This window comes from Balaenoptera ricei, chromosome 4 (genome assembly GCF_028023285.1).
Source record: "Balaenoptera ricei isolate mBalRic1 chromosome 4, mBalRic1.hap2, whole genome shotgun sequence".
Classification (NCBI taxonomy): Eukaryota; Metazoa; Chordata; class Mammalia; order Artiodactyla; family Balaenopteridae; genus Balaenoptera; species Balaenoptera ricei.
In genome coordinates, this window is record NC_082642.1 from 68,459,615 (window position 1) to 68,476,243 (window position 16,629).

Here is a 16,629-nt window from a genome sequence, read left to right on the forward strand (position 1 = left end):
TTTTAGTCTTAGAAGGAGTTGAATGTGTGTACATTTTAGCTGATGATTATTAAATCCTTTTCTCTTTGGGTTCACCACTATTATAATCTACTACTTCAAAAACTTATAGCATACAAAATGGCTTGAGAGACAGTCTGGAGTCTGGATGATCGTGGGAGCAACTACAAGACTACTGTAATAATGCAGGCATATGGTAACTGTGGCCACAGACCAGGCTAAAAATAGACAGTTTTGGGAGAGGGTGACAAGAACAAAATTTCTCTTGGAAAATTTATGAAATCTGGCTAAGGCAAAAGGGAGGAAGAAGGAATGGTTCAAGATTATTTCCACATTTATAGCTTAGAAACAGAGGGAAGGGTTATACCTATGAAAGCAGAACCTGTGTTGGGAGGTACAACTGGTTTTGAGGTAGACATGCTGGGCATCCCTGTTATACTGAGATGGGAGTGAGATATCCAAGCAGAAATAGCTTGTGGACTGTATTTTTCTATGAATATAAGAATAGTTAGGATATGTTAATTCTCTGTAGGTTAATTCTTTGGCAAAATAGATCTAAATATGTGCTTAATAGAAAACTTTAAAATATTTATAAAATCTCAGATATGCTGGAGTCTTAGATTTTACATTTTGGTGACATTCATTTTATTTGCAAACAAAAATAGAATAAGACATTGTAGCCTCTTTTTCCTGATCTAATTTCTTCTAATAAAACTATTCTCATCTGATAAAAATATAATGCAAAACCTCTGTATATAATATCCTCTGCCATATTTCTTCAAATGACTTTGCCTCTTTCTAATTTTCTGTTTAAGATTCAGATAGGGCAGAGTTTATCAGTCTGTGCTTAAAACTTTTAAATGGCTTCCTATTGCTTTTAGGATTAAGACAAAAATCCCCAGGCTAGAGGAGCTGCATGCTCTGAATGATGCCTGTCTATCTCTTCATTCTCACCATGAACTACTCTCTCTTCTACTCCCCATATGGCAGCCACACTGACCTTCAGGCTCCCTCTCATTTTAAGCCTTTGCACACGTCATTGTTTTCTGTCTGGCATCTTCTTCACACCCTACCTACCCATCTGCAGCCTCTTTTTCTGCTTAGTACTCACTTATCCTTCACTCTTCAGGCTACATTGCACTCATTCAATGAAGACTGCCTGGGCTCAACCAGGTACCCTTGTATAACCTCTGGTAACATCAAGACTTAATATCCTTAACACAATTTGTATGTGTTTATGTGTGTGATTATTTGTTTAGTGTATCTTTCTCCAACAAAATTAATTTTCATGAGGGCAAGTGTCTTGCTTTTTTTGCCCACTGTATCCTAAGGACCTAGCATAATATGCATTTGTTGAATGACTGGATGACTGAATACTGACAGCCGTGACAGGGAGGTTGGACTATTGATGCTATCTCAATCTTCCAGCCTTGTTGAGATAGTGCTGAGCATCTGGTGGCACTTATGTCCTCACCATACTCCAGGTACATCTCTGGATAATATGTGGAAAGCCAGGGCAGTGGAGAGTGTATCTTCACAAAGTACTGAAGGGTTTATATAGCATAGAGCCATGCTGCTCCAGATGGGAAGGGAACATTATTCTGACATTCTTCAAGCTATAAAAATACTGCATCTACATTTTTTTAAAAATCAAACAAATATAAAAAATAATGAGCATGTGCAAATTTGGTGATGCTCAGATTAGAGATTAACCTATTTTACTTACTTTTTATCTAGCTAAAAAAATTTTCCCCAGATCCTATAATTTTTATTTTAGACAGGATTGCTTTTGACTTCAAAGTGTTGTAATCAAGGTAATTTTATGAAGAAAAAACTTGTTTTTCATATAAATATAAATAAAGTCTTCTTAGTATACTGGACCAAAAAGATTTTTCTTCCCCTCTTTCTGGATTTTAACATCAGATTCTGTTTTTCCCAAGAGTCATGTTTTCTACTGTGTTCTTCCTCTAAAGAACTGTCCGAGGGAATATGTTTTGTGTTCATACTGGCATTTTCTTCCAACACAAAGATAAATGTAAAGCATGCCTGCTGCTTTCATACCCTTGGACACCAGTTTCCATAGCATGTGTACATATGAACCACTAGCCTAAATAGTCAGCTCACCTAAAAGATACTCAAAAGTCACGAATGACATACAAGTGCCACCAAAATTCGCACAGGTACGGATTCTTTGAAAACTATCAATTGTTCCAAAGTTTGCTTCCAATATCTCATCATAGCTGTTTGCATTACATTTTAATTTTATCATAATGTAGATTTATGACATTATTCAAAGATGTTGTCTTTTTAATTGAAAAATTTTCAGGAAAGAAAGTTATTTTCCAGCCATGATTTTTTGATATATGTTCGTATAATTGATAGTTTAAGAAGGGTGATAACTTTAAGTAATACAGTAGTATCAAATTAATTATTATTCCAAATCAGTTTCTTTCACACGTTTCTCCACTCTTAAGAGGTATCTATTGCAGTTATATAAAATCAACTAAATTTCAATGGGTAAAACTTAATACCTTTGCAATGACACCAACTGTTGTGATATTTGATTTCTTTTTTTTTTTTTTTTTTTTTTTTTTTTTTTTTTTTTTTCAATGTTATGTATTTTTATTCCTGTTGCTTAAATATAACTAAATTAACATTTTGTTAAATTTCATTCCAGTGTACAGGACTAGATTTTGCTTTTGACATTTTTATAGTTACATTTAATTAACCTCTGAATCTGAGGGAGGGTTTTTATTTAAGTGACTATTGTTTTGCTCAACAAAATGATGAGATATAATAATGAGAAATAACAATTCGCAATAAAATTATCTATGTTGCAGCCCTACCTCTAGGCCGTGGTTGATGTATCCTCACCATTTTTTAGTGAAATAGGTTGTGGGTTTTGGGGTGATTTTCTCCTACAGACTTTTCTGATGAGTCAAGTGTGGGCCTCTTGGCTTTCTCACAGATATTTGATTTCTTAAAGTCATTGTATTTTAATGTTTATCAGTTTGGAAAAAAATCAGATACAGTAATATACTGCTATTTTTATTTAAAATGGATCGAATTCTGGTATTGCCCTTCATATGTTCTTCAGACATAGTTAGATTTTTACATCCATGACCTTAGTTTTATAAATAAATTTGTCCTAAGAACATCCCTGAAAAGATTTAGCCTGCTTCCAGTTGCTCCAGAACAACAACGGTAACATCCTTAAAATTTCCCATTCTGTGGAAACTGCCTTAGGAATCCTTTAGAGTCAATTTACCTCAAAGGCTGTTGGGTAAAGAGGGCGGGGAAAGAGTATAGCAGTGTCATTAGCCAGGGCTCGCCATCTATCACGACGGGACACACTGGAGCCTGGAGCTCTCAATAATCCTAAAAATTTCAAAGACATATTCTCTTAAGAAGGACACATATTCTCATGGACAGCTTTCTAAGTCAGGAGCTAATGATACCCTCAACCTACTTGCCTTTTTTTGCAGATATGTGTGACAGAAAGTACGGAAAATTTCTGCTGAATTGAACCTGTAATGAAGGAATTTATAATCAGTTCTAATGTATTTGAGACCTAAAGTATATTAGACTTTCATCAAAGGGAATGATAAAAAGCAGCATTAGTGTGGGTGGATAGTAATTATTTTGAAGCTCATAATTATTCTCCAGTTAACTACAGAGAAATGCTGATACTTTTATTCCTTTTTGAAAAAATAAAAGGCACTATGGTCAGATTCTGAAATGTAAGAATGCATCATACATCTTTTGTAAAGGCTGATAACTTTGAATTATACTTATGTTAATGGCAAAGGAACTATTTTAGATTTAAGTGAGTTAAAAGTTCATGGTTAGGAGTCCCTTTACCTTTCGTAGTCCTGTTGTTTCACCACTGAATCTATTTATTGCCCTAAGAGATATAAAATATAGTATTTACTCTCACTCCCTTTCAAAAAGACATGAGGTCCACTTTCTTATTAACTCTAATAAGAGTTATGTGTGAGTTCCTCAAGGAGGACAGACCCTATAGTGTTTCAAGATAAGATAAATCACTTCTACACTCAGGTTTTAGAGGACTCATTTGCTTTATATTTTGGTGATTTAAGATACCCATTTAAACTGCTGGTATTGAAGATGCACTATCTGTAGTTTAAAAGAAGCATAAGCTGTGGTTGGAATGTTGATAATGATTGTTATTTATTATGACGGATAAATGTTTTACCCTTTAGGGAAATCATGTTGATCAACTTGCAGGAATACATACATAGTCTCTAAATAGTGGTTGCCTAATTTTCATAAGAAAATTAATGACAATTACCTCTTACGATATTTTATTTCTACTTAAAATTTTTTAACATCAGTAATTATATCAACAGTAATAGATTAAAAGAAAAGAAAAATGAGCCAGAGTTGCTAATATCCTAGAAAGAAGGGAGATCAAGACAATGGTTTTCTTTCCAGCCTGGGAATAATGAATCTTGAGATCATATAGGGATGTTTCTGTAATCCACAACATATGTTTACTCTACTGAGGCCTCCTCAGGGAAACCAATGTTGAGTTAGTTTCTCAATTTGCAACCCAAAACCTCTCAGATATTTATTCTCAGTTCCTTTAGGCACACGAGATAAAGGAAATCTGCTTTCTTTCTTTTTATAATTTTTTTTTTTTTTTTTTGGTGGGAAAACAGTTATCAGTCCTCTTTTTCCCAGGTAACCTTCAAAAAATCAGATGTGTAAAAAATTCTTGATGTTAAGAAAATCCAGCTATGCTTGACTCACTAAAATACTGCTGGAACCCATAATGTGGGAACAATTTAATATCATCCAATAATAAGGTTTTAAATCAAACCTATAGTATTCAATAAATAAAATTCTTTAGCTGGGAGAGTGACTTAATCCTTCCCAAGGGTAATGATGCCCTCATCTATTCATGATGCTGAAGCAATATCTGTAATCTGTTTCTAACCCTTCCGATTTGCTACAGTAAAGGATGTTCTATATAGTGTATGTATGTAATCATTATCCCACATCACTTAGATACATGCAGCTTTCTGAATAGGGAAGGTGATAATAAATAATGTAGCAAAAGGCTGGTCCAACCATTCCCTTCACAGAAAAATTCTCGTATATACAGTATCATTTCCATGGTTTATCTACTAATGCAGACCCAGAGTCAAATAGCAACTGAGAACTATGTTCCCCATGCAAACAACTGGGAGATCATATGTTAATAAAGATTCTTTTACTATCCCATCTCATGTAGACCAAGAGCTAACAATTCTGTATGTGTGCAAAGTATGTAAAACTATTGGCTCTTGTCTGTAGAACCTGAATGATTTCCCAAAGAAGGGAGTCATATAAATTGCCTTGGCTACCCTAGGAGGAGAAAGAAAGATAATCATCCAAGAGAGATAACTTATAAAGCCCCACACGTAATTTAATTGTGATAGGTTTACATTTGTCTCCAAAAATTATTGAACTAACAATTCAGCAAATAAAAACTTGAGCTCACATTAACGGTTTCCTAATATAGCCAAGAGTCAAAGAAATTAAGTAATTTAACTAAAATTGGAAAACAGGTGTGGTTTTGGCAGCAATAAATAACTACCATTTAATCTGTGTCGTTAACTAGTAAATATAACCATAATTTTTATATAGTATCCTTGAAAACAAAAATGCAAGAAAATATTTTTGTTGAGGTTTGAACATTTACTCCTTTAGGTAATTACAGAAAAATTAAAAATTTTCTAAGTCTAATATTTTACATGATATTTAAAAATTGGAAATATTTCAAATATAGTTCTGATACAGCAATTTTTAAATTTAAATTAAATTTTTTAAAATTTTTCAGCAATGCAGCAACATTGTTGCATGAACATCAAATAATACTGAGGATACTTTCTGCATTTAAACAGGGTCATATTCAAGACATGTAGATTTCTGTGAACTTGCAACTGAGTGCTAATTATAAACTATCGCTTTCATCTAGGTTTTTTCTTAATGGAATGATTGCTTGCAGGACTGTGAAATATATCATTTAACTTACTGTGTACAGTTCCTCTGTCTGTATTTGGAATGGCCTTGAAACTATGACTTTCCAATCAAGTAGTCAATGGGTCCCTTCAGTTACATCATCAATTTCTCCATTTCCAATCTTTAGATCTTTGCCAGTTATTACTATTTTTCAAGGCTGTCTCTCTGAGCTGATGAAACTCATCTATATCTCATTTTTTCCTTCTGTTTTCTGGGATGGTGTTCTTTAATTCTTTGAAGACTGTGATATTAGGTGTAGTTTTGAATTACAAACATAATGCATAGTAATCGCTGAAAAGACTTAGAAATCTTTCTCAAAATGTTTAACAATCCTTCCCTATGAAGTGTGCTTAGAGTTAATGCCTGCTTCTTTACTATTTATATTATTGAAATCAATGTATGACTTTCAGCCTTCTTTTATTCTTCCTTTTTCTATAATTATTATTTTATGCATGACAAAATTCTCTTGCTTACCGTTATGTGGTTGTCTGTCTTTTAACTTGAGTGTTATGTGTTTGTAATGATTGCTTTTTGCATGAGGATTATGAAATGCCATACAAATTAAATGGTTGTGGAAACAAAAAGAAATGTAGCGCTTCACCTGCTTTTTTGTGCGCTGAATATGTCAATCATGTGACACTTAAAATTACTTTCATATGGCCTGTGACTTCCCCTTTGGTGTGCACCTTTATTCTTAGCAAATTAGTGTGGTTAAGAATAATAAAACATTTATTAAACATTCACGGTATTTTAATACAATTATTATCCTAAAATATGATCCCAGTATAAATAACTCTACTGGGCATGGAATTGTACTAGGGCATAATTCCATTATATTTCTAAATTGATTATGAAATATAAACCCTGACTCTGTAACTACCTTAATTGCTAAACACCAACTTCTACAGTGGTACCTTTGCTCTACCAAGTGATGAGATTATTTATTCATACATTTGTGCAAGGTGAAATTTCTTAAATCCACGGTTAATATTTAATCAAAACACATGGGGAAATATTTGTATAATGACAAGTAATTTTAAAAAGTCACAGTTTTGAAAAATGTATGATATGAAAATGTATAAAACCTAAGTGTTAATGCTTTTACAAAAAATACAGAAGAAAAAAGAAACCTAAAATTTTTCGTATCTCTGTTTTCCCTAATGCTATTATACTGTCCCAAATTAAAGAATGAGTTTGGCCTACTTTCTTTATTGTTGTCTCCAATTCAAATTAGAAAAGACACTGAATAAATTAAGTTCTTTCATCTAATAAAACTGTTTACTTTTTTTGTATGCAGTGGGTATTTAAACAAAAATCATTTTCTTTGCTTGTGACTTGAGTTTCAAACCATAACGTATTTTTTATGCTGGATATATTCACAAACCAAATCTTCTATGAGATATTTTAGGGAAAGGGTTTTTTTTCTTAACCAAACGAGGTAATCAACTTTGATGTAACCACTTTCCCACTCTTTTTTGGAAATATCCTTGAGAATTTTGGTATTTACATTTATTTTTTCCCCTCAGTCTTGTTTATTCTTGAATTGTCTTTTTTTTTTTCCCCTCCATTTCTCCGTTCTCAATCCTAGGTCCCCTTACAAAGAAACAGACAGATGATTTAGGTGATAATGACGGTGCTGAAGATGAAGGTATTTTTTTCCACCAAATCTATTTGCATGACAAGGGCCTCAATCACTTTTTCCACCCCTTTCTATTTTTTTACTTCTTGTCTTTTTTGAAGAGTTGTTTTTAATTCCCGTTTTTGATGTGTTTTGTCTTCTTGCTTGTTGTTACATATAAATACACATTTTTAATTTTTTAAAAAATGAGTGTTAAGTTTTGCTTTTGATGCCAACCATTACAACCTTTTAAAAAGGGGACATTTTTTTGTTTTCTTGAACTGACTTTTGATATGTTTCATCCCACGTTTTGACTGAAACTTGTCCATATTCTCTGAACTAACAATCTCTCCCCCGTAGTCTCTCTGTACCCATTTTGCATGTTTTCTAATCTATGTAAATATTTTACCCAATATCAAAATGTTTCATTTTTACATTTGATATTTGTTGAAAAAAACCCACACCCAGTAAAATGAAGGACAAGCTAAAGGCTGATATAAAGTGTTTCTTGAGCAATATAATTTAGATTAAAAAAATACTGTTTTCTGTTGATGTGCTTAAATATCACATAAATAAATGAAATCGTATAGATATGAAGGGTATTACACCTATGTAGATAACTGTAATAAACATTATGCAACCACTTAAATACTCTGAGAAGATTAGATGGATATCCCTTAATTTCAAAGGCACATAATTTTGAGATTGGCAAATGAAAATATTCTGAATTTCAAATTGTTGCCAACTATAAGTAATAATGTTTTTCCTACTGTACTAATAACAAAATTCTTTTCTCTTTCCAACTTTCTTATGACATACAATTCTGACATACTCTGTAAATGTAAGTACTCACTAGATTGATTTGACATTTCTCATTCCATTGTGTACCTTTACCTGGTATTAAATGGAGTGTCTAGAGAGGGCCATTGATTCTTTCAGTTCATTTTGGCTCCAATTAGTTTTTTTTTTTAATACCATCCTAGTTATGATTCTTATAGAGATAATTAATGTAATCTCAGGCTTAAAAATAATTCCCAGAACCCTAGAAATTAAATCTCATAAAGATATTAATAATATGGTAAGAAAGATTTTCCAAAATAAAATAATCCACAAGCAGGTCAGCAGACATGCTAGTTCCATGAGGTACAACTATGAATGAATGCATCCTTAACTGTTTTCATTAAGATATACATATTTAATAAACTACTTCATAGTAGAAAATTAAATTATAGAAGCAAAGTATTAAAAGCTTAAAAATTATATTGTGTTACTATTTTTATAACATTTAAGAATTCTTTTGATTAAATGAAATTTATGACATTTGATTAAAAATTCATTTATCATGAACACCACCAGTGGATTAAAGATTAAATACAATGCAGTCATTAATATTTGAAATAAATCATTATAGCTGCACACGATTGACATTTTGAATGCTAAATAGCTAAAAATAGACTTATAATATCAAAATGCAATTTGTGATTTTTTTTAACGTTGTTGGAAATCTGAAGTATTAAAACATCAAAGACATTTATTCACTTTGAGGACATGGGTTATTGTTCCCAGTGCTCTCCCTATGAAGAGTGCTTCCACTTGGGGGCTTTGAGATTTGTTGAACCCACTGAAAATCCTTAACTCTTGGACATTTGTTATCTAAATAATACCTAAGACTTCCTAAATTCTTAGTGTGTACTCACAAGGTTAGTATACATCATTTTCTTGTTTTAAAAATATTTTGATTGCTGATTTAATATGCTTTTTTTTTTTTTGGTAAAACAGCATCAAGTGAGATATTTACATGTTTACAGATGATACCTCTGAGCGACCACAGTGAGCTAAGCCCTATAAATGTGACTATATCTCAGAGACCTATTTTGAAGCACATGTAACATTTTTAAATAGCCATTAAAAATATCCTAAACCCCTACTTAAATTGGCAGGTAGTATTTAGGTTACGTACTAAGCCAGTCGTCATAAGAGTTATCAAATCAATAAATATATTTAAATGCTCAAAAGTGTAGAGTCAAAGCAGTTCGATTCAAGTTCTGTCTATTCCTCTGTGTTATTTGGGTAATTGTTTAGAAGACAAGAAGGATAAATTCAAATACCCTCCAGATAAAAACCTTCGTAGAAAAGTCTGAACATCTTCTGTTGAATTTGTTTGAAAATTATTCTGTTGATGTGAGGGTGAATGAAAACCAAGGCCGATTTTCACATTTAATTTGTTTCAAATCAGCATTATTGATTTGAAATCAGCATTATTGATTATTCAAATCAGCATTGAATCAGCATTATTAGATAAAGCAACAAATTTAAACTACTTGATAAACTACTCCTTTTACTTCAGTCAGAAGTCTAGTTATCTGGTCATTTATATGGAATTGTCCATTATGTCCTGATAGCCCAACTCTTTTACTTGATTTCTAGGTTTCTGTCTCAAGACTGTATTCAGAGGCTACCTGAGACATTGACTGGGGCGTGTCCCTCATTCACTTAAACTCATCCAAATCTTCTCAGTGCAGCACTGTTATTTACTTCTAATTCTCATTTGCATTTTTGCCATTATTTTTTACCACTTTTAGGCCAAACACAACTGTGTCAAATTTTAATAATAAGCATAAGAGCTGCATATTTTATTGGCTTTTTCCATAGTTTCAAAAAGACTAATATGAAGTGATTAAAAATGGGTCAAAGCAAAATCCTAGATTTCTACCAATTTATTTTGGGAATTTAAGAGATATTTAATTTTTTAAACTGTGCTGGGAATACCTTAATTTTTCAATATTCAAATGCAATTTTCTATCCTACATAGAGCTTTTTAAAAGTTGCTCTCGTAGCTTTTTGTATGTTTTTTAACTAAAAATTGTACTTTTGATCATAAGTCCAGTTTAACAAACGCAGATTCATCCAACACTTCTATATTCTTTTGCTGGTCCTGAATAATAGCTGAGGTTCATCAAATGAGTAGGGGGCAAAATAAATCTTGAAATATCTTTAAATGTATCAGGGAAAGATTTAACTGAGGCAATACCCCACAATTTTAAAACTGTTAAATGCTCCAAAACTCAAAATTATGGGCAATTAAAAACTTCATGAGTCCTTTAAGGAAAGAGAAAGCAGTAAACATGTTTAAGGAGTTGTGTGACTAATAATTATTCACTAGGACTATTTTTTTTGAATTTTTAAATTTTATTTTATTTTTTTTTATACAGCAGGTTCTTGTTAGTTATCCATTTTATACATAGTAGTGTATACATGTCAATCCCAATCTCCCAATTCATCCCACCACCACCACCCCCCCCACCGCCACTTTCCCCCCTTGATGTCCATACGTTTGTTCTCTACATCTGTGTCTCCATTTCTGCCCTGAAAACTGGTTCATCTGTACCATTTTTCTAGGTTCCACATATATGCGTCAATACACGATATTCGTTTTTCTCTCTCTGACCCACCCCACCCTGCGTGACAGTCTCCAGATCCACCACTTCTCTACAAATGACCCAATCTCATTCCTTTCCATGGCCGAGTAATATTCCATTGTATATATATACCACATTCCCCCCCATCCATTCATCTGTCGACGGGCATCTAGGTTGCCCCCGTGACCTGGCCACTGTAAATAGTGCTGCAATGAACATTGGGGCACATGAATTCACTAGGACTATTAAAGGGAATTATGACTTCAAACATTGGTTGTCAGGCAAAATAAATATGGTTCATAAATCCACATTAACTGCTCTAGAGCTGTTGGCACTTGCTACATTGGCTTAAATTTTTGGTTTATCAGAAAGATAAAATAGTTACTAAAATTAAAAATCGAGATGTCTACTCAGATTCCAGTTTATTATTTTTTAACTTGAAAATCATAAATACTTTCTTACCATAAAAATTTTAGAAGAAAAATAATCATCAGTGTAGTATTTCTCTCTTATCTTCCCACTTTTTTCAGAGACCTAGATGCTTAGTAAAGCTTTAAAACATTGCAAATAACAGAAAATATAAACATGCTTTAGGAATATTTGTAGTTTTACTAAACCTGAACTAGTGTTTTAGTCTTTGGGTATTCTTTTGATTTTAGTAAGGTCAGTAGCAGCTAGTTTAGGCAAAGTCAGATATCTTAGGTAAAATCTACTTTATTTCTAAGGGAAAATATGAGACAAGGTTTAGAGGGACAACATGGCTCTAATAAATTCATTATAAGCTACTACATCTAATATATTTGAACTAAGACATAGTGGCCACTCCAAATTTTATTATTAAAATGATGGCATTAGCAGATAGCATTCAATGGTAGGCTATCTGATATATCAATTTCACTTATAGAGTCTTGTTCTTTTTAAAATCAAAGTAAATAGAGATATAATTTAAACTATTTATATTTATTGTTATATTATTATGTTATTATATTTATCATAGTTAAACAATTTACTATTATATTTACATCAAAAAAGACCTGTAGACTATGAAGAAAAGTAAAGTCTAAGATAGAACTTATGATAAAACACTATCAAAAGTAAAGTCTAAGGTTGACCACTCTGATAAAACATTATCAAATAATTCTAATTGCTCTGTAATATAAATATGGCATTTTTCAATCTTTATTAGTAATATTGAGTTGTTATGTACAAAAATTGTACCTATTTTGACAATTAATACACCATATAGCATTAACTTCAGGGTTACTTCAAGCAAAAAGAAATACTGTTCAGAACACAGCATTAGAATTTTATAAAACTTTCTGGAAAAGTTTCTGCTGGACACACTAAGTTCTTAGGCAAAGTTGAAATCATTGAGAAGTTTGGGAAGACAAATTGGAGATTAGAATCAGCCCAAACAATCAGTAATCTTTTCAAGTCTAATTTTCAAAGAAAAATAGAGATATACCACTCAAAATTGCTCCTAGAATCTATTATCGTATTTTCAGTGTTTCCTGACAATGTCCACTTCATTCTGTTATTAGGTATAAAATATGGCAGGTCTTCCCAATGTGTGCCTGTATTGTTTTCCAGGTGAACAGAACGATTCTACCAAGATTTCATTACTGTTCACAGTTGGTGCTTTGTAATTCTATGTAATTTTAATTAAAGAAGAATTCTGAAACAGCCTCCCTCTGTGCTACCTCCAAGCATACAATTAGAAGAGCACAGAGTCTGCTGTGAACAGTCAGTTAATGGCTTCAGTTTAATAATTTATTATTGCTTTTTCAGTGCCAGCCATACTAGAAAAACACTGTAAAACTGTGTGCAGTGAACAGGCATTTAAGGAGGAGAGTTTGACAATTTCAGAAGAATTGTTTTCTCTCTGTAAGCCTAACATCTCCACAAGCCCCCAGATCTTACAAATGAGTGAATATCATTTTCCCTCCCAACGATTTAAGGAGAAAATAAATTTAATTTTTTTTTCACTAAATGTAGCTGAGTCTAGTGAATGTCAAAGTATCCTCATCTCACCAGTTAAAAAATAAGACACTCTTCTTGAGTACACCCTCGCAGGGAGAGGGGGAGATTATGATAAATTTATACACTGATATTAAATATTAAGTCAAATGTAAAGTAGTCTTTTTTAAAAGTCCTAAATTCTGCAATTAGCTATTTCCCCAACTTGAAAATCTGGACAGACAAGTTGAGCTACAATTCCTGATCTTAAAATGATTTTCATTGAAAGAAATCACTTTATTATTATAGTAGAAAAATCGAAGCATTTATACTAGTCATCTTTTTTACAAGAAATGTAAAGCAGCCTCTAAATTATCACCAGTTTTTTCAATGAGTTTATATATCATGTTAGTCCATTCTGAAAGTTGAAACCTCAATTGTTATGATGTAGGAGATTTGTCTGATAAAAAATGTCAAAAGCAAAGGAACAAAGCCATACTTTTAAATGACACTTTTAATATTGTCATAAAAGAAAGATAATACACTTGATGTAATTTTGTTTCAATTGTGGGCAGAAGAGATCATCGACCATTATATAATAGTAATGTTTTAGGTATGTTTATATTCATAATCATATAGATATATGTACACATATAATACTTCAATCTACATAATAGTTAAAACCATGTTCACCAATATACTGTTTAGCATTTTTACCTCTAGAAATTAGTATATTTTAATACCAATTAAAATTATCCTGTGTTTCCCTTATGTATTATTTCTAGACCCTTGTTGAAAACGTCATAATCGGGGTAAAGTATCTTAGAAAAGCACATACATTTGATTAAAATTTAGAGCTGTAGAAATCACTTTAACATCACCCTAAACTTTGGCATTTTACGCTTGGACTTAGCTGTATTCTGTCTCATGTCTGTATGACAAAATCTTAAAGCCAAAGTGGGGCTAAGAAGAGTAGAATAGTTACAAAAATAGGGTAAAAAATATGTTAGTCTGTTTTCTTCTTCCGAAGGGTAAGGGTAATTGGAATGAGCAGATAACCTGGACTGAACTGAAAAATATCATTTAAATGAAAGTCCCCTAAATGCAACAAAGACAGAAATATAGATGTTTGGACTCTATTGCCTAAACATTCATCTGACAGTACTTGAATAGTTAAATGAAACTTCTTGCAACTTCTATAGCACAGTGTTGTAATTACGTTCTCAAATTGGAGCATAAATTATTCCATGTAATTATGATGCATTCAGTACATATCTTTACAGTAATTAAGAAATGGAAAAACAGTGTTTTATTCATAGTAGCATTGATACCATTGTACTTAGTTTATGGTTCATAAATTCCATATGAGGTCTATAACATTTGTAAAAAGAAGTTTTAAGAATCATTATCATTCTATTATTTCTTTTGATTCTACTGTCACATCAGGAATCAATAAAAAAAAAAGCACTCGAATTCACACCTTCTTCCAATTTGTCCAAGTTTTGTAATTCAGTTTATAATATTTAACAAAATTTTAGGTAGAAAACAATGGATATCTATTGCTCTTTTCTGCAATAGATCTTAATATAAGTTGCTTAAGAAACACTTTAACAAAGACAGGAATTGAAATAACTATGTTAAAATCATTCCCTCTTGTCCCTAAAATGGAAAATGTATTCTCTGCTTCATTATGCGTGTTGAGGATAAGGACAATTGCCAACCATTTGTTTTTCAGATATTCGGGACAGTGGGGGTCCCAAACCAGTGATGGTGTATATCCATGGTGGCTCATATATGGAAGGGACTGGAAATTTATATGATGGGAGTGTCTTGGCAAGTTATGGCAATGTGATCGTCATCACAGTCAACTATCGACTTGGGGTACTCGGTAAGAAATTTCTCTTTTTTTTCCCCCCATCAATCCATGAAATATGTGATAGTTTTGTTTTGAATTGTTTTGTTTTGCTTTGCTTTGTTTCACTCATTGTTCTATGCTTGCTGATTTTGAAGCAAAATTTTTGATATTTTCAATAAATTCTATAAATATTCATAAATTACTTGACAAAAGACAGCTAGGGTTGGTTTTAATATTTAATATAAAAGGTAATGAAATTATTCGCATTTTTATGGAGTGCTCTTCTTAACTTGGCTTTATAGAAATGTGAAAGGCAGCAATGGCAGGGCCTTTCTTAAGAAGAATTAGTCCCTGGGCAGATTTTTCTCTCTTCTACTTGTCTTTTTTACAGTGTTTTAAAATTGCCATGAATGTAGAAACAAGTTTTTATTCTCTTCAAGAATATATGTATGGACTAGCTTTGGGGAATGATTACCATTTCTGTGTAGGTTTGTTTGTTTGTTTCTTAAGTTTATCAAATATAATTAGAAATATTTTGTTTAAATGTATTTTTGATTGAATTATTTGATTTGCAAAACATGCATTGATTTCATAAAGTGTCAAAGAGTTCAACTCAGTAATGTATATACATGTAAAACAAAATCAAACTAGTGATCTTTCATTTTGAAGAAAAGTATAGAACAATATTATTTAAAATAAATTTTTAAGTACTCTGAAATAGGCATAAACTTGCTATTCTACTTGTATAAGTTTATTTTTTATAGTATTATCACAACTTGGTGAGTAAAATAACTATATCATTTAATAAGACACCTTTATCTGTGGTATTTTAGTTAAAGGTATTTGCTAAGAGTACAATTCATTACAAAAGTTTTTTTTTTTTTTTTAATCTTAACTGATCGAAGTCTTGTCCCTGATTATACACTTAAAAGTTATCATTTGTGTTATTTGGGCACAAAAAGATACCTCACTCATTCTTTACTCTGAAATATTTTGAAAAAATAATTTGAATTATATTCTTCTTTATAATAATTGTTAATATAATTTATTTTAGCCATTGAGAATCAGTTTATTTTTCTCTTCAGTGTTAGTTATGATTATTCTAATCCCTTCTATGTAATCATAATCTGTGTTTCTGCCAATCTCAAAATATAAAAAGGAATGATTTTTGTCAATCAAGTTTGTGTGTCTTGGGGAAGGAGATATGTTAGCAAAGCAAAGTGAGATCTTGATCTTTTTCTAGTTTTCTATTTTGAATTTGGAGTATGGTGGATGATATAATAGATACACTCTGTCAATGTAGATATAAAATATTTCTGTACCATTGTTCAAGTATGCATTAGTTTCCCCATCATGTCTAATCATGCATTGCTTCAGTTATTCTTATAATTTCACTGCATAGGGATGAATGACTTCCCACCAATGAAAACTCTCTATATTAGAAGATATATAAAGAGATGTTAATAATAATCTTCTTAAATTAATCTTAAATATCATAGTGTTGTCATTTGTTTCTTAGGCAAGATTTGAATGTGAGTATCTGCACGATCTTTAATGCATTTAACTTTAATCATGGCATTGTTTATAGCTTAGTTGTTTTTAGCAATTATTTTTCTCATATTTTTGTGAATTTCTTAAATTGAAAATCCTGATGCAGTGACTAGTCTTCCAATTGAAAATTTCAAATTAGATGCCAAATTGTGGTAACAGTATTTTTAAGGATTTGAACATCCACAAAGTCATATACACTGATTTTA

General features: G+C 31.7%; 1 protein-coding gene across 6 annotated transcripts in view; it reads left to right on the forward strand.

Moving 5' to 3' along the window:
- NLGN1 (neuroligin 1) overlaps nt 1–16,629 on the forward strand; it is a 707,492-nt gene that overhangs the window by 202,293 nt on the left and 488,570 nt on the right. For 3 of the 6 annotated variants that reach the window (XM_059922011.1, XM_059922012.1, XM_059922016.1), the window contains 2 exons: nt 7,613–7,672; nt 14,753–14,905. In XM_059922011.1, the coding sequence (XP_059777994.1) occupies nt 7,613–7,672; nt 14,753–14,905 (213 nt within the window). The remainder of the gene's footprint in view (nt 1–7,612; nt 7,673–14,752; nt 14,906–16,629) is intronic. The other 3 variants (XM_059922013.1, XM_059922014.1, XM_059922015.1) reach the window with 1 other exon arrangement.